We start from the raw sequence: 27299 nt of genomic DNA, 5'->3' as shown, positions 1-27299 counted from the left end.
CATAAATTTTGAAAAAAATGAAACGAGAAATGCTAAAAATGAACCACCGAATGAATTTGAGGAGGGGGGGATTCAAATATCTATTCATTTATTAGACACGACCCCTCTCTCATTGCCCTTCTACCTACCTCTCAAAATTTTAAAAATTGCAAAGATATTTTGGGTCTCGACGTTTCAAAATTACAACAAATTTGTATGTTTCGCCACACTTTTATAACTTCTTTGTTTAAAAAAAAAAAAAAAAAAAAAACTATAAATTTACAGAAAAATTGACCAAAATTATACGCAAATCGTGAAAAATAATGAAAAAAATTGTCAAAACATGGCTAAACTTTTAGTAAATTGTAAAAAATAGCTCATCTTGGTCGAATTCGCGCACTTTCCAGTTTCCACCACAATTCGTGTAAGAATTTCATTCGTAGGACCTTTCAAAAAAAAGAAACGAAACTCAAAATATCCTATTTCAATGAATTTTCACCTCCATCAACTCGAAAACGGCGCTGTAATTAACGAAATTACTCAAATTTCACACCAATCGCAATCGAAGCTCCGCTTTATTCCGCTCAATTCGAACACAACTCCAGACACGGTCTCATTTCACAAATTACACACAATACGCAGACTTGCACCGTCCGGTCCGGCTCCGGCGTCCACTGCGTGTACCTTGTTTCATTTAGAGGGAATCAGAGAAAAAGCTTACTCTAGAGAACCCTTTACGTTGCACAGGCGGCGACGACGGACAAAAGTCGAAATTCCAAAACGTTCACGAGCACGAATCTTTGCTGGCCGTTCTCCAGCGTATGCTCTTTGTGAAATTCTAATTTATCTGTAATTTCGTATACTCGCGTAGTATTCGTAATTGAGTTAAAATAAGGAAAACGTCGTAGTATTGTTGTAGTATGAGCGTAGTAGAATCGAAGTAAATTACTCGTACATCGTCCAGTTCAGTCCAGTCCAATTGCAAATGCTAACACAATATGTCCTCCTACTTGCTTTCGATCTCGGATCGTATACGTCAATTAAGCATAAGCTTTACTTCTTGTTCGTGTTGACCAATGACCATTGTGCATGTTGTGGCTTTTTACAGGATTCGAATTCTGGAAAATGGCAATTTAATGATAAACGACGTAAAACAATCGGATATCGGGAAATACCAATGTTTCGCCCAGAACACGGCCGGAATACGAGAAAGTCGTGTGGCTTTATTAACAGTACACGGTAAGTAAATACACTACGAGTAACAAATCCGCCATTCGGCAACCCGTTTTCACTCGCAATCCTTCCATAATCCGACCGAGGATAGTAGAAAAAATTAAATTTTCCTCTAATACTATTATCTAGTTCAATTGGTTTTCATTCTTTTAGCGGTCGCGTCGAAATGAAGTCATTTTTTATTTGTTCGACGAGTAGGACGAGGGGATTCGGGGTATATACAGAGGGAATGTAGTAGGAAAAAAAAAAGAGTGGAAAACCTACAAAGTTTTTCATCCAATTTACGCTTCGGCAGTTTCATTCATTTGCTCCCCTTCGTCAGCTCTTTCTTGCACAACGAGGCTCGATGTGGGTGAGATATTCGAACGCTGCGGAAAAAAAAGAGAGAAAAATTAATAGAATAAAAATCCAACGTGTATATTATTGCAGGCTGTTGTTTAAAAATGTTATTTTCGTCACCGGATACGCAGGAATTCCAAACGTTTAAACATTTTCAAAATTTTACGCGCTGTGATAACACGCTTGAGCACTTTTTTTCGAAATGAGGAAACAAAAAAAAAGAGGCTCGAATAATCTTCCGAGTTATAAACTCGTTTTTATTATTCGGTGTTGTTTTAATTAAAGATACTTTTACGTATTTTATGCTCTTCTCATCTTCTGTTCTTCCCTTAATTTTCTCTGGACTAATCGTCGCAACAGGATCGATGACGATATAGGAAGGGAAAAAGGTCAGAAGCTGTTTAAAATGACCATTTTTTGTATTTTTGGGTGCTTGAGTTGGAAGGGGTCATTTGTAATATTCAAATCTTCGCAGATTTTGCTTTCCATCGTATTAGGACTCGCATGAAAATTTTTTCAACTGGACAAAACTAGATCAAAAGAGCATTTAAAAATTCATCACCTGTCAGAATTTTAAGCGTTGAAGGGCATTTTTCGATTTTTGGTGAATTTTTAAAAATCAAATTCAGGCCAAAAATGAGAAAAAAAATCAAAATTTTACCAAATTAATCTAGAAATTTAAAATTTGGGATATACCCTATTTTCGACCTGCCAAACCGATTGGAAACGATTTCAAATCGTTTTGAGTAGTTCTGGAGCCTCCAGCAGATTTTTGAAACTTGAAATTTCATCAAAATGAAGTAGGAAATCCGAAATTTACGCTGCACTCCAACTTGAACACGTTATTGAGTCGACTGCTGGTGGGTTTAAGTCATTTTGGAGCCTCTAGCGATTTTTTGAAAATTCATGGAGCCTCCAGTAGATTTTTGATACTTGAAATATCCATAAAATTTCATCATAATGGAGTTATACAGCCAAAATTCAATTTGCAAACTAATTTCAATACGCTGTGAAGTTGACTGCAAGTGGATTTCATGTCGTTCTGGAGCCTCCAGCAGATCTCTGAAACTTGAAATTACCACAAAATCTCATCAAAATGAAGTTGGAAATCCGAAATTCAAGCTGCATTCCTACTTAAACACGTTATTAAATCAACTGATGGTGGGTTTAAGTCATTTTGGAGCCTCCAGCGATTTTTTGAAAATTCATGGAGCCTCCAGTTGATTTTTGAAACTTGAAATATCCATAAAATTTCATCATAATGGAGTTATAAAGCCAAAATTCAATCTGCAAACTATAATTTCAATACGCTGTGAAGTCGACTGCAAGTGGATTTCATGTCGTTCTGGAGCCTCCAGCAGATCTCTGAAACTTGAAATTACCACAAAATCTTATGAAATGAAGATGGAAATCCAAAATTCAAGTTGCATTCCTACTTAAACACGTTATTAAATCAACTGATGGTGGGTTTAAGTCATTTTGGAGCCTCCGGCGATTTTTTGAAAATTCATGGAGCCTCCAGTAGATTTTTGAATTTTGAAATTTCCACAAAATTTCATCAAAAATAAAGTTGGAAATCCAAAATTCACGATGCACTCTCACTGAAACACGTTATTATGTGGACTGCTTGCCACTTTAAGTCATTTTGGAGCCTCCAGCGCAATTTTCAAAATTTTATGAGCCTCAAGTGGATTTTTGAAACTCAAAATGGAGTTATAAAAAGCTGAAAACTCCATTTGATAAAATTTTGTGGAAATTTCAAGTTTTAAAAACCCGCTGGAGGCTCCAGAACTACTCAAAACGGTTTGAAACCGTTTCCAATTAATTTGGCAGGTCGAAAATAGGGTGTATCCCAAATTTCAGCTTTTTAGGTCAATTTGGTAAAATTTTGATTTTTTCCCCTCATTTTTGGCCTAAATTCAAATTTCAAAAATTCACCAAAAATCGAAAAATACACTTAAGCACTTGAAATTTTGGCTGGTTATAAATCTTTGCATGCTATTTCGATCTGTACAGTTTTCAAAAAATTTCGTACAAGCAGTTACAAAAAAACTTTGTTTCTAGCTAGAAATTGCCAAAAATTGTGGGTTCCCGCAAAAAATCCCAAAAAGTGTCGCTTTTTAAAGCCAAATTGCTGAAAATCTCTTACTTTTTTCCCCAGAAATTGAGTGATCAAAAATTTGGCCTTTCTGCTAAAAATTATCAAAAAGTTGCAAAATAGTCCAACTTTTTAAACATTTCAGAAAAAATATGATTTTTTGCCAATAATTGCCCAACTGTCTCGCATTCTGCTAAACTTATCAATGTTTTCCTTTTTTTAAAACCAAAATTCTCACATTTTAGCAAAATGGCTACCAGGTCTCGCTTCCCCCCCCCCCTAAAAATACCAAAAACACTCGCTTTTTGCAAAAAATGCAAGTTCTACTTTTTACAAAAATTGTCAAAGTCTTACATTTTGTCAACTCATCGTCATCTCTTATTGGCAAAATCGCTAAAAATGTTTCGCTTTTTTGCCAAAAATTGTTCTGAAATTATTGTTGACGTCTCGTTTTCTGTCAAAAATAGCAAAAAGTCTCTCGCCTTTTGCCTAAATTGCCAAGATTTTTTTTTGGCAAAAATTGTGTTGTTTTTTGTATTCAAAAATTCTCACTCCTTTCCAAAAAAATTTTCATGCGTAGTTTTTTGGCTAAAAATTGCTTTAAAAAATCCCTTTTTCTTGCTGAAATAATCAGAAGTCTCGCTTTTGTTGCCAGAAATTGTTAAAATTCTTATTTTTTTTGCCCAGAATTGCCAGAAAAATCTTTTTTTTTAAATCAAAAAGTTGCAAAAAAGTATTTTGTCTTTGTAGTTTTTTTTTGGCAAAAAATGTGAAGAACTACTTTCTTAATGCTTTTTACTACAATTGCACTCTATCGAGTAAAATTTTTAGATTTTAATCACAAAATGAAAATTCTAGTTTTTATAGCGTTTTCATCACGAGTTCTAAAGAGTCATGAAAGGAGTTATTCTATCATATTTTTCTGCATTAAAATGTTTTGTCACTATTTTAATCACTTTTTCGAATTTTTCTGGTCACTAAAGTTACTTCTTTTTTTGAAAAAAAATGAGTACGAGTCCTGGAATTTTGAAAAACATTTGAAAAATGTTGAGGTGAGAAAAACCTATTTCTTGTATTGAAATTGAAGTGGTTCTATTTTTCGAATTATAAATTTTCAAATACTTTGGCCCGATTGATGCTTTTTAAAAAATTTTAAAAATAGTATAGGTAATTAAACCGAAAAATTACAGAAATAATACCCAAACCAAAAAAATTCGAATTATTTATTCATTTTTTCAAAAGAACTACTCCCTTTTCAAAAATTATAAATTAGGGCCAGGGGTCACCCTAAACTTGACCCTTCAAACACCATTGATATGCAACACATACAACTAAGCAGCAATACATTTTCACCGCTATGAATTCGCATTAATTATTCGGCACATTCCTAATGAGAACCTCGGTCAAAGGAATCGAATCGTACAAATAGGCAACAGAGAAAGGTACCTGAGCCTCAATATAGCTAGAGATATTATTTACATTTCAAACGTATCCAAATGACGTATTCCAAATTCTACAGCATAATAATTTGCTACCTAATTATTTTCGATAAATTTTTTTCCTTCGCTCGATTGCCCATGTCACGTGTACTTCGGTCTACGGTTAGGTACCTTAATTAAATCTCTTTCAATGATATTACCCCTGCTGGATGAACAAGTGCTCTTGACATAAGAATTTTTCTCTTCATTAGACCGTCGAGTTGAGATCTTTGTACGAGTGTTTTCTTTTTTTTTCATCGAGCCTAACTGTAGATGCCTCACAGGCTCGTTATTTTGTAAACGCGCTGTACGGTATTGAAATTTTTCCAAGGGCTATCTTCTTATTCTCTTCTCGTAGTTTTTCGAGAGTGTACTTGTGCTTTTTTGTGAGCCGAAGTGGGTGCGTGACGTGCTGAGAATGTATCGGATGTACTTAATCGCGATCAACATGTGACTCCTTTTTACTTTCTTCGTATAGGTACCTATTTAAAGGAAGAACCTGTCTATGAAAAAAAATTAAATAATGATTGATTATTAAAAATATACAAATCGAATAAAATGGCTTTTTATAGGGAAGCTTTTATAGCAGGTCAACTCCAATTGGGTTGAAATTTGGCGGACTGAGAGAGCATGCCACCAACACCTCAGAACCAAATTTTGAGCAGCCAAAGTCAATTTTTAGAATTTTGTCGAATTTTTGAAGGAAAAAAAAAACATAAATCTTGAGATAAAAATCCAAAAATTGATCTCCTGGGTTGATTTCGACCATTTTTGAGCAGATCTGGAGCCTCCAGCAAAAGTTGGCCGTTCTCCAGTAATTTAGAATTTCGAATTTCGCCACCTAAAAATTAAAAAAATTAATTTCGTGAGTTCGATAGAAAGTTTATTTACCTAGATAGTTTTTATGTCTTTTTTTGTAAATATGGAATTTCCAAAACATCGGTGGAAGCTCTAAAACAGCTTGAAACCATCTCCAATTCTCCATCGACTCGGAATGTTGAAAATTAAGGCAGCTAATGAAGTAAATTTTGAGAAAATTTCTACTCTCAAAAATATGCTGGAGTCGCCAGAATTGTTCAAAATAGTTCAGAACCATTTCCAATTGATTCGAAAAGTTAAAAATATGGTAGGTAAGGATCAAATCTCATCTTTCTACGTAGATTTGGTAATATTTTAATTTTTTAATCATTTTTGGCTCAAACTTGTTTTTCAAAATTCACCAAAAATCCAAATGCATTAAGCTCTGGGAATTTTGAGGTAAATGAATCACGAATTCGAAATGGCGGATTAAAAAGTCGATTTCTTCGCTAGTTGGAAATATTACATTGACAAAAAAATTCCAAGATGGCCTCATTTTTGCAAAAAATAACTCAAATCTGCTCCTAACCACAAAAGTTGATCTTATGAATCAATTGCGACCAATTTCGAGGCCTATCAGGAGCCTCCAGTCGAAATTTGGATTTTTTTTCAGTAATTGCAAATCTATTTTGAAAGCGTTGTAAGAAAATAAAACGTCCAAAAATTCAACTCTAACGTGGCTTTTTATAGTTTTTTCTTCTTTAAAATTATTTTCAACTTATAAAAAACACAGGATTCAGAATTCGCTTGTCCTAATCGATTTAAAATATCTAACTTATGAAAGGATTGAATTTTTAGTTGATGAGATTGATTACAACGTCTTCTAGTAGCGTTCTAAAAGTGCTGGAGAAAATTCAGCTTTTGGTAAAGGGTCCAGATTGACTGGAAAATGGTCGAAATCAATTTTAAGGGGGGTGAGGGGAGGGGAGGGGAGAGAGGTCAGCTTTACTATACGCACGCTGACTTTCTGTCCGAGATTGCAAATTTGTTGACATGGATACGTTTTTTGGGCTGAGAATAGACGGGTCAATGACCTTGGGAAGCCAGACGACCTTCAGAAGCCGGAAAGACGGGTCAATGACCTCTATAAGACAACCAAACACACGACCTTAGGAAGCCAGACATGCAGACAGACGACCGTGAGAAAATATATAGGTAGATCAGTGACCTTAAGAGACCAGAAAGAGAGGTCAATGACCTCATGGGGCCAGACAGGCAGACAGAAGGCTTTAGGAAGTCAGACATGCGGGTCAATAACCTTGAGAGATCAGACAGACAATTGTGAAAGGCTATTAAGGTAGGCCAATGACCTCAAGAAACCAGACAGACGGGTCAATGACCTTGAGATGCCAAACAGAAATGCATACGACCTTAAGAAGTCAGGCAAGTGGGTCAATGACCTCAAGAAATCAGACAGACGGGTCAATGTCCTTGATATGCCAAACATAAAGGCATACGACCTTAAGAAGTCAGGCAAGTGGGTCAATAACCTTGAGAGACCAGACGGGGCAGACAGACAGACAACAATGGGAAGCTGGACGGATCGGTCAATGACCTCAAGAGGGCAGACCGTCAGGTCAATGACCTCAAGAAGTCAGCTAGACAGGTCAATGAACTCAAGAGGACATGTAGACAGGTCAATGACCTCAAGAGGTCCGGCAGACAGGTCAATGACCTTAAAATGCCAGACAGATTTTGGCTTTACAAGAACCTGCTGGTGTCTCTAGATTTCTAGAACAACTCAAAACGTTTCGAAACCGTTCAATCAATTCGACACGTCGCTCGAAAATAAGGTGCACACAAAATTTTAGCTTTCTACTTTTTGTTTTTTTTTTTCATTTTTGACCCCAATCTGATTTTTAAAAATTCACCAAAAATCTAAAAATGCACTTCAACAGCAAAAACTTTAGCTGGTCGATAAAACTGGTCTTCTGGGACCCTAAAACAGATTTTGTGTACGATGCCACCCCATCTTCCATTTCAAAATTGTAATAAAGCAGTTCCTCTTTTGGAAAATTATTCCAAAAATAAAATGATAACTTGAATAAAAACTTCCTCCAATAAAATTACCAACATTTTCAATCCAGGCCAACGAAAAAGAGCGAGAGGCCCAAGAGAGTTCAACAATCCAGCATTATAGCTGTGCCAAATATGTAGCTCAAATCACATCTAAAACACACCGAAAATATCTTTACAAAACCGACCAAAACTCACGTAGAAAAAAAACACATTACATTCAAAAGACATTTACAACGAATAAAAAATTTCACGGGCAATTGAAAATATCATCAGAAACAAACTCCACTTCGACAACGATAAATACTTCAGTTTCGGGTATAGAAAAAAAACAGCGAGCGCCTTATTGTTGTTTGAAAAATATTAAAAGTTTATAAATAAAACATGGAATTTTATAACGTGTTGGGAAAAAGTTGTACGAAATTTTATAACTTTATAGGTTTCGATTTTTTATCAATAAATTTTTCATATGTAATCGTAAGTCACGTCGATAAATTTTTTTTATACTCTGTTGTGTGTACTTCCCTCGAGCGATATTCTTTTTCCTGCTAAATTTCCAAGACACTTGTGTACATAATCGTTTATTTTTTCCTTTTTAGTACCGATAATTTTCCGACATTTTCTATATTTATTTATTGGCAATAACCTCTTTGGTTGTTCCTTTTATTTTTTTTCTTCGTCAATTTAGTAGCAATAATTTTACAGTGTTTGGAAAAGTAGGCTATAGCTATTTCTTCTTAAGAAAATGTTTGAAATATGTTTTTCCTTGGCGAGTGAATTAGTTTCTTTATGTAGCATCGATTCGCGGAAAAAAACCTGTGAAACTTTGCTAAAAGTCTTAAAGTAAGTATACGAAAACCAACGCCAAAAAATAATTAATTCGTAAAAGCAGCTCGCAGCTTTTGTTCGAGTTAAATTATTTTTCGCTTTTAAATCGCCTCTCTCTCTTTCTCTTTCTGCTCGTTACAAAACGCACCGAATCGATATCGAGTTATACGCGAGCAAATCTTAAAACTCAAAATGGAATGTGCCAGTAGGTTGAAAGTCGAAAAACAACACCGACGAATAAAACATTTAGCAAAACAGAAAGGGAAATGGGAACCTTCACCATGTTGAAGTATAAAATTTTCAAGCTCGTTTGCCCCGACAACACGAGTCGTCAAAGATGTGCAGGAATTTTCTACGATTCGTACATTCGCAACCCTACGTAGCTGTTTAAACAAATACACGACGGGATGCTTGCTTGTGTTTTGGCAAAACATGTCAGGGGCTGTTGCGCATCTCTCGACTACGACTTTCCTCGGTCTGATGTTTTTCGCACTCTAGAGCGAACGCCGCCGAGACCGATGAAATTAAACATCTATTTGCTTTTACTTTCGCAGTTCTGCCTCGTTTCATTACCGAGCCACGAGATGTGACCGTTCTATCTGGTCAAGATGTTAGATTCGATTGCGAAGTCGAAGGTAATCAGAATATTCGTATTGTTTGGAAGAAAGAGCACAGGGAAGTGTTGCCGACGGCTCCTCGAATATCGTTCAATCATCGTACTTTGGTGATTAACAATGTGACCGATAGTGACGAAGGACTGTATACCTGTGTGGCTCAAAATGTTGCCGGAGAAGTTACTGCCAAGGCTTCGTTGACCGTTCATAGTAAGTATGGAAGTTTGATATTCTTACTGACTCGTCTTTGATCGAAATTTTTCTCAAAAAACACTATTTTCAAGAAGTCTAAAGACAGAAAACAAAATATAAATTTGAAAATATCATTCGTAGAAAATTAAAGAAACTAAGAAATTACTAAACAAACATAATTTATGGATTAGTCTATTTCAAATCAGCTCGATCCCTTACTCCTCAGATTGAGGAAGTTGGAAATTCACCATAATTGGTCATACAATGGCCGGGGGGCTGGCGAGGTGTGGTTTAATCCAGAAAATAAGTAGATATTCGTATTCAGCGCTCCCGAAAACCTAACAAAACATATGTCACAAGACTTTTCTAATTTTGGGGAAATTGTGGAGGGGGAGGAGGGGGAGGAGGAGGAAAAAATTTCAAATTATCTAAGAAAGTAATATGGGTATCGAAGTATAGGTTTTCGAAGGTGCTGATTCCAATATGAATAATGTTTGACCTCGAAATCAAATTTGAGACCTTCGAGCCTCAAAAAAGGGCATTGGGCTCCAAAATTTGAAAAATCGCGATAGGAGTACGGAAAAATCGGTTTTTGAAAACGTGGATCCTGATTCTAAAATTTGTTTGACTAGAACTCAAAATAAAAATTGGGCCCTCAAAGTCTCAGAGAAGGGCTTGGGGCCCAAAATTTGAAAAATTGCGATATGAGTACGGAAAAATAGGTTTTTGAAAACGCAGACCCTGATTCTGAAATTTGTTTGGCTAGAACTCAGAATTACAATTCGGCCCTCTGAGCCTCAAAGACGGGCTTGGGGCTTAAAACTTCAAAAATTACAACATGAGTATTGAAAATAGGTCTTTAAAAACACAGACCCTGATTCTTTAATTTGTTTGACAAGAACTTGAAATTAAATTGGGCCCTCAGAGTCTCAGAAGAGGGCTTTGGGCCCCAAAAGTTGAAAAATTGATGCATGAGTATTGAAACGTAGGTTTTTGAAAACTTCGATCCTGATTCTGAAATTTGTCTGACCAGAACTCAGAATTAAAACTGGGCCCCCTGAGCCTCAGAGAAGGGCTTGGGGCCCAAACTTTAAAAATTGCAATATGAGTAGGTAATGAAAATACGTAGGTCTTTGTAAACACTGACTCTGATTCTTCAATTTGTTTGTCAAGAACTTGTAATTAAAATTGGGCCTTTCGAGCCACAGAATAAGGCATTAGGGCCCAAAATTCAAAAAATTGCGATATGAGTATGTATGGAAAAAAACGTTTTTGAAAAATATGTAGACCCTGATTCTGAAATTTGTTTGACCTGAACTCGAAATTAAAATTAGGCCCTCAGACCCGCAGAAGAAGGTTTGAGGCCCAAAATTTTCAAAAATTGATGCATGAGTATCGAAAAATAGGTTTTTGAAAACTTCGATCCTGATTCTGAAATTTGTTTGACCTGAACTCAAAATTATAATTTGGCCCCTCAGAGCCCAAGACAAGGGCCTTAAGGCCCAAAATTTCAAAAAATTGCAATGTGAGTATCGAAAATAGGTTCTTGAAAACACAGACTCTGATTCTGAAATTTGTTTGACCAGAACTCAGAATTAAAATTGGGCTCTCCTCCAAGCCTCAGAGAAGGGCTAGGGGCCCAAAATTTGAAAAATTGCGATATGAGTACGGAAAAATAGGTCTTTGTAAACGCAGACCCTGATTCTTTAATTTGTTTGACAAGAACTCAACATTAAAATTGCGCCCTCAGCGCTGCAAAAGAGGGCTTTGGAGCCCAAAATTTTCAAAAATTGATGCATGAATATCGAAAAATAGATTTTTGAAAACTTCGATCCTGATTTTTAAATTTGTCTGACCAGAACTAAAATTAAAATTAGACCCTCAGAGCCCAAAAGAAAGGTCTTAAAGCCCAAAATTTTAAAAAAATGCAATGTGAGTTTCGAAAATTATGTCCTTGAAAACACAGACTCTGATTCTGAAATTTGTTAGACCAGAACTCAGAATTAAAATTGGGCCCTCCGAGCCTCATAGAAGGGCTTGGGGCCCAAAACTTCAAAAATTACATTATGAGTAATTGATTATCGAAAATAGATCATTGTACAGGCCCTGATTCTTGTTTGACAAGAATTTGAAATTAAAATTGAGCCCTCCGAGCTGCAGAAGAGGGCTTTGAGGCCCAAAATTTTCAAAAATTGATGCATGAGTATCGAAAAATAGGTTTTTGAAAACCCTGATCCTGATTCTGAAATTTGTTTGACCTGAACTTAAAATTAAAATTGGGCCTTCAGAGCCCAAGAGGCCAAGAGAAGGTTCTTAAGGCCCAAAATTTCAAAAAATTGCAATGTGAGTAACGAAAATAGGTTCTTGAAAACACAGACTCTGATTCTGAAATTTGTTTGACTAGAACTCAGAATTGAAATTGGGCCCTCCGAGCCTCATAGAAGAGCTTGGCGCCCAAAATTTTGAAAATTGCAATCGAGTACCGAAAATAGGTCTTTGTAAACACAGATCCTGATTCTTTAATTAGAACTCAAAATTAGAATCGGGCCTTCAGTACCGCAGAAGAGGGCTTCGGGGCCCAAATTTACAAAAATTGATGCATGAGTATCGAAAAATAGGGTTTTTTGAAAACTTTGATCCCGGGTTCTGAAATTTGTTTGACCTGAACTCAAAATTGAAATCATGCCCTCAGAGCCCAAGAGAAGGGCCTTAAGGCCCAAAATTTTAAAAATTACAATATGAGTACCTATCGAAAATAGATCTTTGAAAATACAGACTCTGATTCTGAAATTTATTTAACCAGAACTCAAAATTGAAATTGGGCCCTAAGAACCCTCAGAGAAGGTCTTGGGCCCACAATTTTAAAATTACGATATGGATATCGAAATACAGGTTATCTGAGGTGTTGATTCAGATTCTGTAATCTGGTTAGTCTCAAAATCAAAATTGAATCCTCTGTTTACAGAGAGTGTAAGCCCTAAAATTGGAGCTGGGGGCCTAAAATTTTGAAATATTAAATATTGGTACCTATTGAAAGATTTGAAATTGGGTTTGAAGGTGCTGATTAGAATTCTGAAATCGCTTTGATCTGATCAAAATAAAAATTGGGCTCTCAAGCTTCAAGGAAAGGCTCGGGGTCCAAAATTTGAAAAATTCAATGCGAGTTATAAAATATAAGTTTTTGAAACTGCATTGTCTAATTTTGAAATCTGTTGCTCCTCAAAATCAAAATTGAGCCCACTGAGCCTCAGAAACGGGCCTGGGGTCCCTATTGAAGGTGCTGATTTCAATTCTGAAAAGTGTTGGATCTCAAAATCAAAATTGAGCTCTCAGAGCCTGAAGGAAAAGCTTGGGGGCCAAAATTTTGAAAAATCCAACATGAGTATTAAATTATATAAATTTTTGAGGACTCTGTATTCCTATTCTGAAACCTATTTACCCCCCCCCCCCCAATGGAAGAGCCCGAGGCTCAAAATTTCAAAAAAAATCAACAGAGGCATTTAAAAAAAATTCAGGGGGGTCAATTCCAAAATCCACTTGACTTCAAAATCAAAATGGAGTCTTCAAAATCCCAAAAAAAGGGACTGGGGCTGAACTGAACCCCATTTCACCCCAAGAACTAAAATTGAACACCTCCAAAATGAGCTTAGGGCTCAAAATGTTGAAATACGCAATATGAGCATTGAAATATATGTTTTCGTGGGGATACTTATTCCAATTGAACCCGATCACCCCCCCTCCCCCCACAAAATTGAGTCCCTGGAGGAGAGCTTAATGATCTTTTTTTTAGAAATGCAATACAGGCATCGATAAATAGGTTTGCACGGGCACTGATTCTAAATTCGTTCGACCCCGTAATAAAAAATTCACTACCTACTTTTTTCAAAATTTTGGATGGAAAGCCTAAAACCCAAAAACGAGCTGATTTGATAAAAAAATACCCCTTACCTACCAAAATTTCCACAGTTTAATTTCCAAAACTGATCAAAAAGATATCGAATCAGAAAACTTGCCGAAAACAACGTTGAAATCGAGCAACCGTCCGCATCCATATCATTTTTCACCACTAATTCAATTCGATTTACATTACAGCGCCTCCATTCTTCGTGAAAATCCCCACCGATCAACGCATAGGTCTCAATGGAATAGCAACATTCACTTGCGTAACCAAAGGAAACCCTCCACCGTCGGTTTTCTGGACGAAAGAAGGCTCGCAAATGTTGATGTTTGCCGGGAACACTTACGGACACTTTCACGTTCTCGCAGATGGCACGTTACGAATCCAAGGAGCTCAAAGAGAAGATACAGGGTTTCTAATTTGTTCGGCTTTATCGGTAGCAGGATCGACGAGCGTCCGAGCATATCTTCAGGTACATACATCGATATCGACACAATCCCATCTGAAATTTAGAATTTTCCTCTTAATTCCATTGTTTAAAAAAAAAATATTTCTATCAAATTATTCAGGTAACTTCAGTAATCGACATACCTCCACCTATAATCGAGATGGGCCCAACGAACCAAACATTGGCATTATATTCGGATGCCAAACTATACTGTCGAGCCAACGGAACCCCTACTCCGATAATTAAATGGTTCAAGAACGGAAATCCACTCGATACGAACCACGATCCCAGAATCCGAACAATTCTCGAAGGAACTCTTTCCATCAAAGGTAAGATCATCTTCACCGTTTAATTAACTATCGTTGTAGGTACTCTTCAGGAACGTACCAGACACGATGAAAATCTGTAAAGAAGAAAAAAAATACCTACTTCATTCACCAAGTTAATTTTCTTACTACCGAAGTTCACTTCCTCATTTTTATTAATCAACAAGATACTTCTAAAAAGTCAAGAGTGTTGTTCGACGAGGGCGAGATGAGATGAAAATTGAAATTTAAACCGTGTATAAATACCAACAATACGGGTGTTTATGAAACGCTTCTGCCTGTGTCTGCCGGGTGAAGTATGAAAGATTGAGCGTGAAAAAATTAATTTGTCTTGTTTGACACCTCGTTCGTTGTTCTCTATCTGGTGTGTTTTTTTTTTTTTTTTGAAACGTCGGTCGTAGCGACGTCGTGCGCGCGAGTCTTTTTCAGCACAAAAGGCTGCGGCGATGATTAACGATGTTTTGTTATAGAAAAGTGGTTTTCAGAGGGAGGCGAACGACGAGGTGGCGGTGTTTTTTTAATTATTGGAATGTATAATTCGTCTATCTGTAAATTTAAAAAGTAGAGAGGCGGGAGGGATGAGATGTGTAATCAATGATCATCTTTAATGAAGAAGCTAGGAAACCCTAGCTATAATCTAATTTCGTTCGATTTCACCACATGTGCTACATATTTACCTTTTCCCCTATAGCTTTGCAATTCTCCGATAGCGGGCTTTACACGTGCGCAGCTTCGTCAGAAAGTGGAGAAACCACATGGTCGGCATCTTTAACCGTTGATCAATCAACCGACGACGTACATTTGCATAAATCACCGGATCCGTCTAAACTGCCTCATCCTCCTTTAAAACCTTACGCGATCAATGTTACGAATTCATCTGTGACGTTATCCTGGTCATCTGATTCGTATTCCGATTCGATTGGATATACGGTCGAGTGTTTCAGTTCATCTTTACAAACAGGCTGGATGATCGTAGCTCATCGTATTTTAAATAATACAGCAACGGTGAGTTCCATGTTTCGACAATACGTCAACATATAGGCTCAAGTATCCCTATAATTCTTACGTCTAATGAATTACAAATTTATATCGCAGATAAGTAACCTGAAACCGGACTCTCCTTATATATTCATTATACGAGCCGAGAACGCGTACGGTGTGAGCGGAGCCAGCGAGATGTCGGATGTAATTCACACTTTGGGCGAAAAATCCATCATTCCGGATCATATTTTAGCCGAAGCTCGTTTAAGATTGAATGGCAAAGTGATCGCGTTGAAAGAGCTGCACGCTGTAACGTCCACATCTATTAGAGTCACTTGGGAGGTAAACTATACACTTTTAAACTAATATACCTAGGTCTATATTATACCGGTCTCAAATATCGGAATAGTGCCAAGTGAATTTCAGCTTAGGCTGAATTCATCAAAAACAAAGCAAGAGATATAGTTCGGCATATGACAATAGGAGTAATTGCACCCCCTCCCCCGCCGGTCTTCTGGGACAATTTTTTCTTAAAGGGGACATCCTAAGGAACATTTTAAAGCAAACTTGCCAAAAAAAAAAGTTGGCCTTACTTACAAAATGGCGGCCATTTTGATTGACAGGTCAGCCGAAATCGCAGATTTTGCGTTTTAACATAGGACTTGCACGAACTTTTTCAAACTTTACAAAGGTAGATCGAAAGATCATGCAAAAATTTATCACCTGTCAAAATTTCAAGTGCTGAAGTGAGTTTTTCGATTTTTGGTGAATGTTTGAAAATCGAATTTAGGCCAAAAATGAGGGAAAAAAATCAAAATTTTACCAAATTGACCAAGAAAGCTGAAATTTGGGATATACCCTATTTTCGACATGCCAAATCGATTGGAAACGGGTTCCACCCGTTTTGAGCAGTTCTGGAGCCTCCAGCAGATTTTTGAATCACGAAATTCCCAAAAAATTCCAACAAATTGGAGTTGTAAAGCTAAAATTTATTCTAAAAACTAATTTCAATGCGCTACGAAGTACTGCAGGTGAATTTCAAGTCGTTTTGGATCCTCCAGCGACTTTTTGAAAATTCCTGAAGCCTCCAGCAGATTTTTGAAACATTAAATTTTCACAAAATTTCATCAAATGGAGATGGAAAGCTGAAATTTACTGTACACTTCAATTTTAACACCCTCTGAAAATGACTTCTGGAGGATTTCAAGTCATTTTAGAGCCTCCAACGACTTTTTTGAAAATTACTGGAGCCTCCAGTAGATTTTTGAAACTTAAAATTTCATCAAACTAAGGTAGAGTCAAAATTGATTCTGCAAACTAATTTCAATACGCTACGAAGTACTGCTGGTGAATTTCAAGTCGTTTTGGATCCTCCAGCAACTTTTTGAAAATTCCTGAAGCCTCCAGCAGATTTTTGAAACTTTAAATTTTCACAAAATTTCATCAAATGGGGATGGAAAGCTGAAATTTACTGTACACTTCAATTTTAACACCCTCTGAAAATGACTTCTGGAGGATTTCAAGTCATTTTAGAGCCTCCAACGACTTTTTTGAAAATTACTGGAGCCTCCAGTAGATTTTTGAAACTTGAAATTTCCCCAAAATTTCATCAAACTAAGGTGGAGAGTCAAAATTAATTCTGCAAACTAATTTCAATACGCTACGAAGTACTGCTGGTGAATTTCAAGTCGTTTTGGAGCCTCCAGCAACTTTTTGAAAGGTTGTATGACGTTTTTTTGGAAAATTGAAATTTCCTAAAAGTAGCTGGAAGCTTTAAAACCATTTATAACCACCATGTGATCTGCGAAGTAAATTTCAGCTTGCCAACTCCATTTGATAAATTAATGTTGGGGAAATTTCAAGTTTCAAAAATCTGCTGGAGGCTCCAGTAATTTTCAAAAAAATCGCTGGATGGTCTAAAATGACTTGAACTCACCTGAAGTCGTCTTCAGAGGGAGTTAAAATTGGAGCGTAGAGTAAATTTCAGCTTTCCATCTCCATTTGATGAAATTTTATGAAAATTTAAAGTTACAAAGATCTGCTGGAGGCTCCAGTAATTTTCAAAAAAAGTCGCAGGAGGCTCTAAAATTACTTGAACCCACCCGAAGTCGTCTTCAGAGGATGTTAAAATTGGAGTGTAGAGTAAATTTCAGCTTATGATCATGCAAAAATTTATCATCTGTCAAAATTTTAAGTGCTAAAGAGCGTTTTTCGATTTTCGGTGAATTTTTGAAAATCCAATTTATAGGCCAAAACAGAGGGAAAAAATCAAAATTTTACCAAATTGACCAAGAAAGCTGAAATTTGGGATATACCCTATTTTCGACATGCCAAATCGATTGGAAACGGTTTCAACCCGTTTTGAGCAGTTCTGGAGCCTCCAGCAGATTTTTGAAACTTTAAATGTTTACAAAACTTCATCAAATGGAGATGGAAAGCTGAAATTTACTGTACACTCCAATATTAACACCCTCTGAAGACGACTCCGGGTGGGTTCAAGTCATTTTAGAACCTCCAGCGACTTTTTTGAAAATTACTGGAGCCTCCAGTAGATTTTTGAAACTTGAAGTTCCCGTACCATTAATTTATTAAATGAAGTTGGCAAGCTGAAATTTACTTAGCAGACTACATGATGGTTTCAAATGGTTTTGAAGCTTCCAGCTACTTTTAGGAAATATCAATTTTCCAAAAAAAACGCCATACAACCTTTCAAAAAGTCGCTGGAGGCTCCAAAACGACTTGAAATCCCCCAGCAGTCAACTTCATAGCGTATTGAAATTAGTTTGCAGAATGAATTTCGACTCTCCATCTCAGTTTGATAAAATTTTGGAGAAATTTTAAGTTTCAAAAATCTACTGGAGGCTTCAGTAATTTTCAAAAAATTCGCTGGAGGGTCTAAAATGACTTGAACCCACCTGGAGTCATCTTCAGAGGGTGTTAAAATTGGAGTGTACAGTAAATTTCAGCTTTCCATCTCTATTTGATGAAATTTTGTGAAAATTTAAAGTTTCAAAAATCTGCTGGAGGCTCCAAAACGACTTGAAATTCACCTTCAGTACTTCATAGCGTATTGAAATTAGTTTTTAGAATAAATTTTAGCTTTACAACTCCAATTTGATGGAATTTTGTGGGAATTTCGAGATTCAAAAATCTGCTGGAGGCTCCAGAACTGCTCAAAACGGGTTGAAATCGTTTCCAATCGATTTGGCATGTCGAAAATAGGGTATATTCCAAATTTCAGCTTTCTTGGTCAATTTGGTAAAATTTTGATTTTTCCCCTCATTTTTGACCTAAATTCGATTTTCAAAAATTCACCAAAAATCGAAAAACCCACTTTAGCATTTGAAATTTTGACAGGCGATAAATTTTTGCATGATCTTTCTATCTACCTTTGTAAAGTTTGAAAAAGTTCTTGCAAGTCCTATGTTAAAACGCAAAATCTGTGATTTCGGCTGACCTGTCAATCAAAATGGCCGCCATTTTGTAAGTAAGGCCAACTTTTTTTTTGGCAAGTTTGCTTTAAAATGTTCCTTAGGATGTCCCCTTTAAGAAAAAAGTTGTCCCAGAGGATCAGCCGGGGGGGGGGGGGGTAATTACTCCTATTGGCATATGCCGGACTAATACACCCTTGCCATTACTCACTTCTCTACGACTGCATCTTTGGCAATTTTCATCCTATTCCTAATAAATTCAACTCGTTAATCCAACGATGGTAATCTTTACAGATAATCTCGAACGAAGAATGGATCGAAGGTTTATATGTAAGATTCCGCGACCAATCCGGCGGCTCGCAAACATACAGCATCTGGACAGTACTCAAAGGCCAACTGAAACAAGGCTCGTGTTTAGTTCGTAATCTACGTAAATTCACCAAATACGATTTCTTCCTCGTACCTTTTTATAAATCAGTCGACGGCCAGCCCTCGAATTCCATGGCTATTCAAACTTTGCACGATGGTAAGCGGTCGAAAGAGATAGGAAAAAACCTACCCACCACCTAATAAATTATAGTTTTTGTAACGAGAAATATCTTTTACAGTACCTTCGGCACCGCCGGAAAATATCCAAATTGAAACGTTAAACGAGACTACGGCTTTTGTGAAATGGTCTCCTCCGCCGCCTCAGCATTTCAACGGTCATTTACTCGGATACAAGGTAGGATAGTGAGGCAGTTTCACTTTCAATTTCGCAGTTTATTTGTATTCAAGGCTGCGTTGGCGCTGGGTGAATTATCATTTTATCGTGTCTGTTTAACAGATAAAAGTTACCAGCTATAACGACAGCAAAGTGTTAGTTCAAGAAACACTGAACGCGTCTACCACGTCGATTATACTTCATAATTTGACATTCGGTGCGAGTTACGTGACTAGAATCGTTGCCTATACCGGTGCCGGCGATGGGCCTTATAGTAACGGCGTTCACCTCTATATAAATCCCGATAACGCCGTCAAAACCTACATCAATCAAAAGAACAGGGAATACGCGTTAATAATTTTAGCATTTTTTGTCGTCTGCGCTATATTTTGCGGAATTTCTATACCGATTTATTACAAAAAGAGGCATAAAACTGGCAAAAAGTTGGATAGTTTCGATGGTAGGTTTTTATTTTTATTCGTAGAGCCTATTTTGATTCACGTATGGTAAAGATTGTAACTAAATATACGCCTACTTACATTTTCCATACAGGTAAACAAACGTTATGGATTGATCACGGTTGGCAGAATATCGAAAAATCTAAATCACTGGGAATAAACGAACACGATTACGCTGAAGTAGATCATAAAAACTTCTCGACTTTCGGTAATCCGCAGAATAAGGAAATAAATCACTCGAATTATTCGAATCCGACTCCTTACGCTACCACGTCCATTATCAAAAATCCAGAATACATTGTTAGCGAGTCGAGCAACTGTGTTGAGACGAATAGTTCGTTCATGACGAAAACCAGTAACAGCGATTCGCATTCTGAAAAAACAGATATTTTTCAACCTACTTTGTTCATAGGTGAGATTTGCAAACAAATTAAATCAATCGATATCCTACAAGTCTGATTATCTAAACATTAGTTCTGTAAAACACTAAAAACACTTTACTCAAGATGGTAATTTCATCCTTTTCAGAACAAATCAATACTTACAATGGCAACCAATGCTCAGCATATAAGAATTCTACCTGTTGCTACGAAGAATGCAGTAACTGCAGCAATTCCACCGGAAATGAAACCGATTACCGTTCGTTGGATTCGCACAACGTATTAGTTCCTCAGGTACGTACGCTGAAATTAATCCATAATCGAGTTGAAACTGAGAATTAGTTTACTGATGGTTTGAAATATTTGTAGAATAATCGTTATATGAAATACAACGATCAACGTATCAGTGGAGTATACGTTGACAATCGAGAGATTACGCCATCAAATGGTCCTTCAGTTCCTCAGTCGATGAGAATCTCCGACGGTTGTGATTACGAAACTACTAGTTTGTTATATATTCCGACATATACGAGGTAATTCTATCTGAAACTTGAATATTGTATCGTTAATTATGGTATAGTAGAATAATTACAATCAAATTACTTGAATAATTACCGCTGGATCCGGATTTTTGGTGAATTCTGCGTCCATCTCACATTTCCATTCCTGTAAAGGAAACACCACACCGTCAAAAATCGACGCCCCGGACAAAAAAATTAGTCTATTTAGCAAAATTGTTGAAGATAATTTCATGATGAGGTACACTGATAACTGTGTTTTAAAATTTCCATCGTTTTTATGGAGAAAAATCATTTCAAATTCTGAATCTGATTCGAAAGTTTCATTTAATTATTTCCAATCAATTTTAAATTAACAATTGATCTTGAGAAATGAAAATTATTTCATCTTCTATCTCAAATTTTCATGAAAAAGATCACAGTTTGAGTCGCAGATACTAAAAGACAACCGGTCATCATCATTTCCTCACCATTGAACTCGAAGGATTTGCAAAACATTTAGAATTTCGAAATAAATATTTCACAAGAATGAATGATATCAATTGCCACGTTCCAGTTTTTGGCTCAGCTGTACGAACAAATGCCTAAAATGAGCACAGAATATTTCTTATTACGTTTCTTTTTTCTTCGTAACAAAACACCATAGCAATAACTTTAGTCTAATAATCTGTATCATTTTGATATTTTCAGATTAAAAGACGGTCGTAACTCGTACGAAGACATCAGTGTGATACATAAAAACTACAATACTTCATCAACCAACACACACTTCACACTTTCACCAACGATGTAAAAATTTTCTACTTGTTTTTTGATACTTTTCTACGTTCGGAGTTCTGTTGTTAATCGCTTATTTTTAAATTTTTGTTATGTATATTCGTGTACTGCCCCATGAATGATCTCATTCCACGCGTTTTTAATCGTAAGAACATATACTAAATTTGAGCTGTAGAAAAGCATAGCGATCGTACGTTGAGCTTGAGTCGCTTCCACTGATAGTTCGCACAATTGCAAAACAGACTACGAAATTGTTCATATTGTATGATGTAAAATAAAAAAGCTGATGAAAAATTAATAAATAAAAAAGTAAATGTATACGAAGTAAATTTAAACATAATAAGCGTACGTTCGTATGTAAGTATGTATTATTGTTACGTTTCTTTTCTTTTTTTTTTACGTTTGATATACCTACATAATAATGTAATTTCACACACGAATAAATTTTGTTATTAATTTTACATTTTTATACAATTTCATTTACTAAAAAAAGAGTAACGATCACAGTTCGAGTTAACTAGTTAACATTGTTTTTAAATTTTCAACTGTGTAAACAGGTAAGGAACAGACACGTGTTTTTTGCAAACGTGTACGTTGACTTTGCTAGGTTTGGAATCTACGATACTTTGAATGGTTTCTGATTTTCGATACAGCACCGAGGTTTTATCATCGTCGATCACAGCTAAATATGTACACGATTAGGGATGTAGAGTTTGTGAATTTCCGATAACATGTCTTTTGTGACGATGTCATTTTTAGAGCCGATGACGAAAATCTGAAATTGTACCGATTAAGTGAGATATTAACCCAATTAATAAATTGTAGTCTATTCATCGTGTTTCGTGACAGAAAAATTAACCTGTGTATCAGAATCGTAATGAAACACGAGACCGTAAACCATTTCAAGGAGTGATAGAGGGAAACGAGTCAATCTGCTGGTGAAAGACGAAAGCGTCTGTTCGGCTATTTCTGAGTAATCACTTCGATCTAATAAAGTAGACAATCGTAAGAGATTCTGTAACGTTACTGAATTTCCGGATGGCTCAGCTCCGTCATGATCTTGAAAAAAATGAAATTCGTGAGATACGAAATTAATGACTAATTATAAAAAATCAAGCAATTATTTTTACCATCTTTCAAAGATAATAAAACCGTTTCGTCGTTAGGCAAATTCAGATTATAAGCTTTATGTTTGGCATCCCAAAACATCTGATTCTGTTTCTCTTGCAAAGCATTACTCCATTCGATCCATTGAGGATCGTAAGTACAATCATAGAGATCCAAAAGACCACGTATCAAGAAAGCGTAATCGTTCAAAAATCCATGGATTGATTCCGGCTGCAAAAAACAATCGCAATAGTGTTCAAGTACTTCGATTAAAATTTCTAAATTGTAAAAATTCGAACGCATGGATTACATTTGCACCACCTTTTCTTTCTTATCGTAGACATAACAGCAATGTAAAAGTTCTTGGTTAAATTCGTTCCATAAATACTTCTTGATGAACTCAGCCAATTTGATAGCCCTGTCTTTGTAATCATCATTTCGTAATGCTTGAGCTGCTATCGCATATCCGGATAACATGAGACCTGCAATTTTTAAATGTGTATAGATACGTACGTATAAATTAAATCGCTGCAATGTACGTAAATAAATTAGTATTTATACGAACCATTCCACGAAGTGATAATTTTAGAATCTAGGTGAGGTCTAGGTCGTTTATTTCGTTCAACGAATAATATTTTTCTGGCTGTTTCCAATTCACTTTTAAGCTGATCTTCGCTCAGGTTGAATTTTTCAGCGGTATTTTTCTCGCTACCGAAAACTATCAGGACATTTTGATCTAACAATTCACCGTGTGGGTCCTGAAAATTACACAATTATGTAAGAACATCCTTTTGACGAAAGATTTAGAAAATAAATTTAGCAAAATTACTCCTTGAGGATCGACGTTTCCGGTTTTCTTGACGTTATAATAATCTATGAATACATCGCTGAGTAAAACAGTATCATTATCTTTCAAAGGCTGCGACAATAAACTTTCTATTTCTTCGTAAGTCCAAACGTAAAAAGCACCTTCTGCTCCTTCGGTCCTTCGGAAGGCAACGAGTCGGCATCTTCTGCGCTGTAGAAACCACCTTCCTGAAATATTCAAAAATATTACAAAATAATAAATGAAAACCTAAAAAGACTAAATATGTGACCGTGAATACCTCCTTTAGCCATCATCTCGAGTGTTTTCAGAGTCATAGATAAAGCCACCTTGTTCTCATTACCGCTGGGATTTTGGGCGTAAAAATGAAACAAGGAGAGATTACAAGGCTGAGGAAATTTAGGCGCGAAATTAAAACCTCCGAAGGTACAATCGAATTGATCAGAGAGCTGTTGATAGCGTACAGTTTAATACAACTTTCCTCCGGAACTACACCTTTGGTCAATTCAGCGACGATTCCTACTTCGAAGGTGTTAGCTTTTTCCAACATCGAGATTACTTTTCGTCCGGTAGCGCTAAGTTTTTCAGGATCATCTCTCCACTGCGGATAAACGAGATAATAATTATGTTAGGTTCGTAAAAATCGAATTTACACGTCTTAAATGATATTTTGAACTCACTTATTTAGCAATATCTTGTAGAATAGATTTGAATCCACGTCTACCGTACTTATCCTCAAGAGGGAAATACGTTCCTCCGGCAATCGGTTGTAGATTTGAGGTTAGGAATACACTCATGGGCGTGATGGGCCAACCACCGCTATCAGATGTCAACTGAAACGATACACTCGTAATAATTTGGAAACTTTTTCTCATCAATTACTCGAAATATATTTACCTGAATAAACGTCGCGTATAGTTATCAATATCCAGTCTTTCTTCACGATCAACTTTGATATTAACGAAATGCTCGTTCATTATTTTGGCCACTGATTCATTTTCAAATGATTCTTTCTCCATAACGTGACACCAGTGACAGGTGGAATATCCCACCGAAAGGAATATAATCTTGTTTTCATTTTTCGCTTTCTCGATGGCTTCGTTACCCTATGGATACCTGATGCATGAATAGAATTACCATATTATTTCGTGTATTAAACAAGAACGTAGTTTTATAAGAGTATATTTTACCAGTTGACTGGATTCCTGGCATGTTGAAGCAAGTACGGCGATCGTTCGTGGATCAATTGATTGGTACCCGAGTAAGTAGATTGAATTCGTCCAAGCAGCCATAACCGAACAAAATCTCTGCTTGGAACTGATAAAGGCAAGTTGAAATAAGATACTGGAAGTTTAAAATACACAATTTAACAGGCAGAAGTTTGAACTTACTCGAGTATCGTTGAAAGAAGAAATCTTTTCGAGCTTTTATTCAAAACACAGTTCTTCGAATAAATTTTCAGTAGTTTACCTACATTACTTAACATATTACAACGTAAATATATAACTGCGTATAATTAAGAAGTGGTTAATCAACAACATTATGTATAATCGTCGAGATAAAAAAAAATATGTTGATTTTCGCAAGCTTCAAGTGCCGAAAAGTTCAGTTCAAAAACAGCAGAAAAACGACGAAAAAAGCTCAACTGACAACAAAACAAACAAAACACATAAAACAGCTGATCCGATTTGATTTTAATTGTGATAAGAAATTACCGTAAATTACGGTAATTTTGATTCGTTTGTTTACAGAAATGAAAAACATCTAGGGCACTACACAATATGGGTATGCTCATCCACCATTTTGTTCCTGACGGATGTTATCAGCCATAAGAATGCATACAATTTTTCGCGAAAAAACTGCAAATTTTTCGATTGTTCGCGAGTTCTGGCGAACTTTTAATTATTCTTAAATTAAAGACAATGAAATTCCCTATCGATTGATACTAATTTTTCATCATTTAGAGGAAAATTAACGATTTAATGAATACTTTTATTTACCGCATTTTTCATACTATACATGTCAACTTTAAACTAAAAGTTGTCGAACTTTTCAGCAAACCTATGCATACGTTGATATACCAAAATGTTCGGAAATTCATTCTCTTTATAATGATATTTTACCGAAAGCTGTAGAAGCAACCGTTCAAAAGTATTCGAAGTTTAAAGTTGCGAAAACAAGGGAAAAACCAGCCACGGACAGTAAGTATTGAACTTTGGACTAAAATTACTCGAAATTTTCAGTGGACACCTTGGTATTTTAATATATCAAAATGTTCGTTATTTTATCTTCTTTAAAATGCTTCTTTACCGAAAGTTCTACCTTCAACCGTTCAAAAGTTTTCGAAGATAATGTCACCAAAATGTTCAAATTGCGTTATCACTGTTATCAATTCGAACATGTGTTGATGAATAATCACTTTCCGCAACTTTGATCTTCAAAAACTTTTGAACGGTTGAAGATAGAGCTTTCGGTAAAGAAGCATTTTAAAGAGGATAAAATAACGAACATTTTGATATATTAAAATACCTAGGTGTCCACTGAAAATTTCGAGTAATCTTAGTTCAAAGTTCAATACTTACTGTCCGTAGCTGGTTTTTTCCTTGTTTTCGCAACTTTAAACTTCGAATACTTTCGAACAGTCGCTTCTACAGTTTTCGGTAAAAAATCATTTTAAAGAGGATGAAATTCCGAACATTTTGGTATATCAACATATGCATAGGTTTACTGAAAAGTTCGACAATTTTTAGTTTAAAGTTGACATATATAGTATGAAAAATGCGGTAAATAAAAGTATTCATTAAATCGTTAATTTTCCTCCAAATGATGAAAAAATAGTATCAATCGATAGGGAATTTCATTGTCTTTAATTTAAGACTAATTAAAAGTTCACCAGAACTCACGAACAATCGAAAAATTTGCAATTTTTTCGCGAAAAATTGTATGCATTCTTATGGCTGATAACATCGGTCAGGAACAAAATGGTGGATGAGCATACCCATATTGTGTAGTGCCCTAACATCGTCCATTTTGTAAAGTGTAAACAATTTTTAAACGAATATTTTTCTGTAAATTTCACTTTTTGAACAATAAAATGCATTTTATCTTCAAGAAAACTTATGAAAGAAAGCAAAATTCATAAAATTTTGAATTAGCAAACGATTTTTATTTCAAAAACTCTCAACCAATCAGAAACGAGCTTTTAAAAAATCCAAGGACGTTGAACCGGTTAAAATCTGTGTATGGAAGGAAATGGATAGATGAGGTCAATGTTCGAATTTATGCGAATTTATGAAAATTTGTCGAGGTCGTTGACTTACTCGTCTCACTTCTCAAGGTTGTCTGCGTGCCTGACTGGTTTCCTAAGGTGGTCGTCTGTTTGTCTGGCCTCTTAAGGGAGAGCGTATAAATCGTAATTTTGGGGATATTTTTTCGGGTGCTGTCGAAAACGTTCGGAGGACTTTGCATTTTTCGTTATCCACCTTTCAAGTTTTAATGATGAAAATAAAAACAAATGGTGATTTTTTGTAGATTTTTTATGATATGTAACTTTATTTTTATTCAATCATTCGGCGTTGCCTATTAATTACAAATCAAATAAAAAAATATCCGAACGATCATGTATTATCTACTCACTATTCAATAACATCAATGCTTAGTGGTTTATACCAAAAATTCAGATTAAATTACATAGGCCTAGGTACTACTTAGTACTTATACTTACATCAATTTAGGTACCTACCGAAATTATGACATTGAAAACTAATGATTTTGGTGGCCATGTTTTGCACAAACTTACACATTTTGAGTG

General features: G+C 35.9%; 1 protein-coding gene and 1 pseudogene across 1 annotated transcript in view; one reads left to right on the top strand and one right to left on the bottom strand.

The window, feature by feature from the left end:
* The window catches only part of LOC135837960 (roundabout homolog 2-like), a 638803-nt gene extending 616787 nt beyond the window's left edge, over window positions 1-22016 (top strand). Inside the window, exons 4-16 of the mRNA XM_065353404.1 lie at window positions 1088-1218; window positions 9384-9653; window positions 13728-14005; window positions 14103-14310; window positions 14999-15312; window positions 15403-15630; window positions 19014-19245; window positions 19328-19443; window positions 19546-19882; window positions 19975-20292; window positions 20409-20554; window positions 20630-20793; window positions 21469-22016. Of these exons, the coding sequence (XP_065209476.1) occupies window positions 1088-1218; window positions 9384-9653; window positions 13728-14005; window positions 14103-14310; window positions 14999-15312; window positions 15403-15630; window positions 19014-19245; window positions 19328-19443; window positions 19546-19882; window positions 19975-20292; window positions 20409-20554; window positions 20630-20793; window positions 21469-21571 (2845 nt within the window). The 3' untranslated portion in view covers window positions 21572-22016. The remainder of the gene's footprint in view (window positions 1-1087; window positions 1219-9383; window positions 9654-13727; window positions 14006-14102; window positions 14311-14998; window positions 15313-15402; window positions 15631-19013; window positions 19246-19327; window positions 19444-19545; window positions 19883-19974; window positions 20293-20408; window positions 20555-20629; window positions 20794-21468) is intronic.
* On the bottom strand, window positions 21990-24974 carry LOC135834201 (spermatogenesis-associated protein 20-like; annotated as a pseudogene).
* Window positions 24975-27299: the final 2325 nt, after the last annotated feature.

Source organism: Planococcus citri, chromosome 2 (assembly GCF_950023065.1).
Source record: "Planococcus citri chromosome 2, ihPlaCitr1.1, whole genome shotgun sequence".
Lineage (NCBI taxonomy): Eukaryota > Metazoa > Arthropoda > Insecta > Hemiptera > Pseudococcidae > Planococcus > Planococcus citri.
Note: the sequence above shows the minus strand (reverse complement) of the source record. Positions and strands in the feature narration are given on the sequence as shown.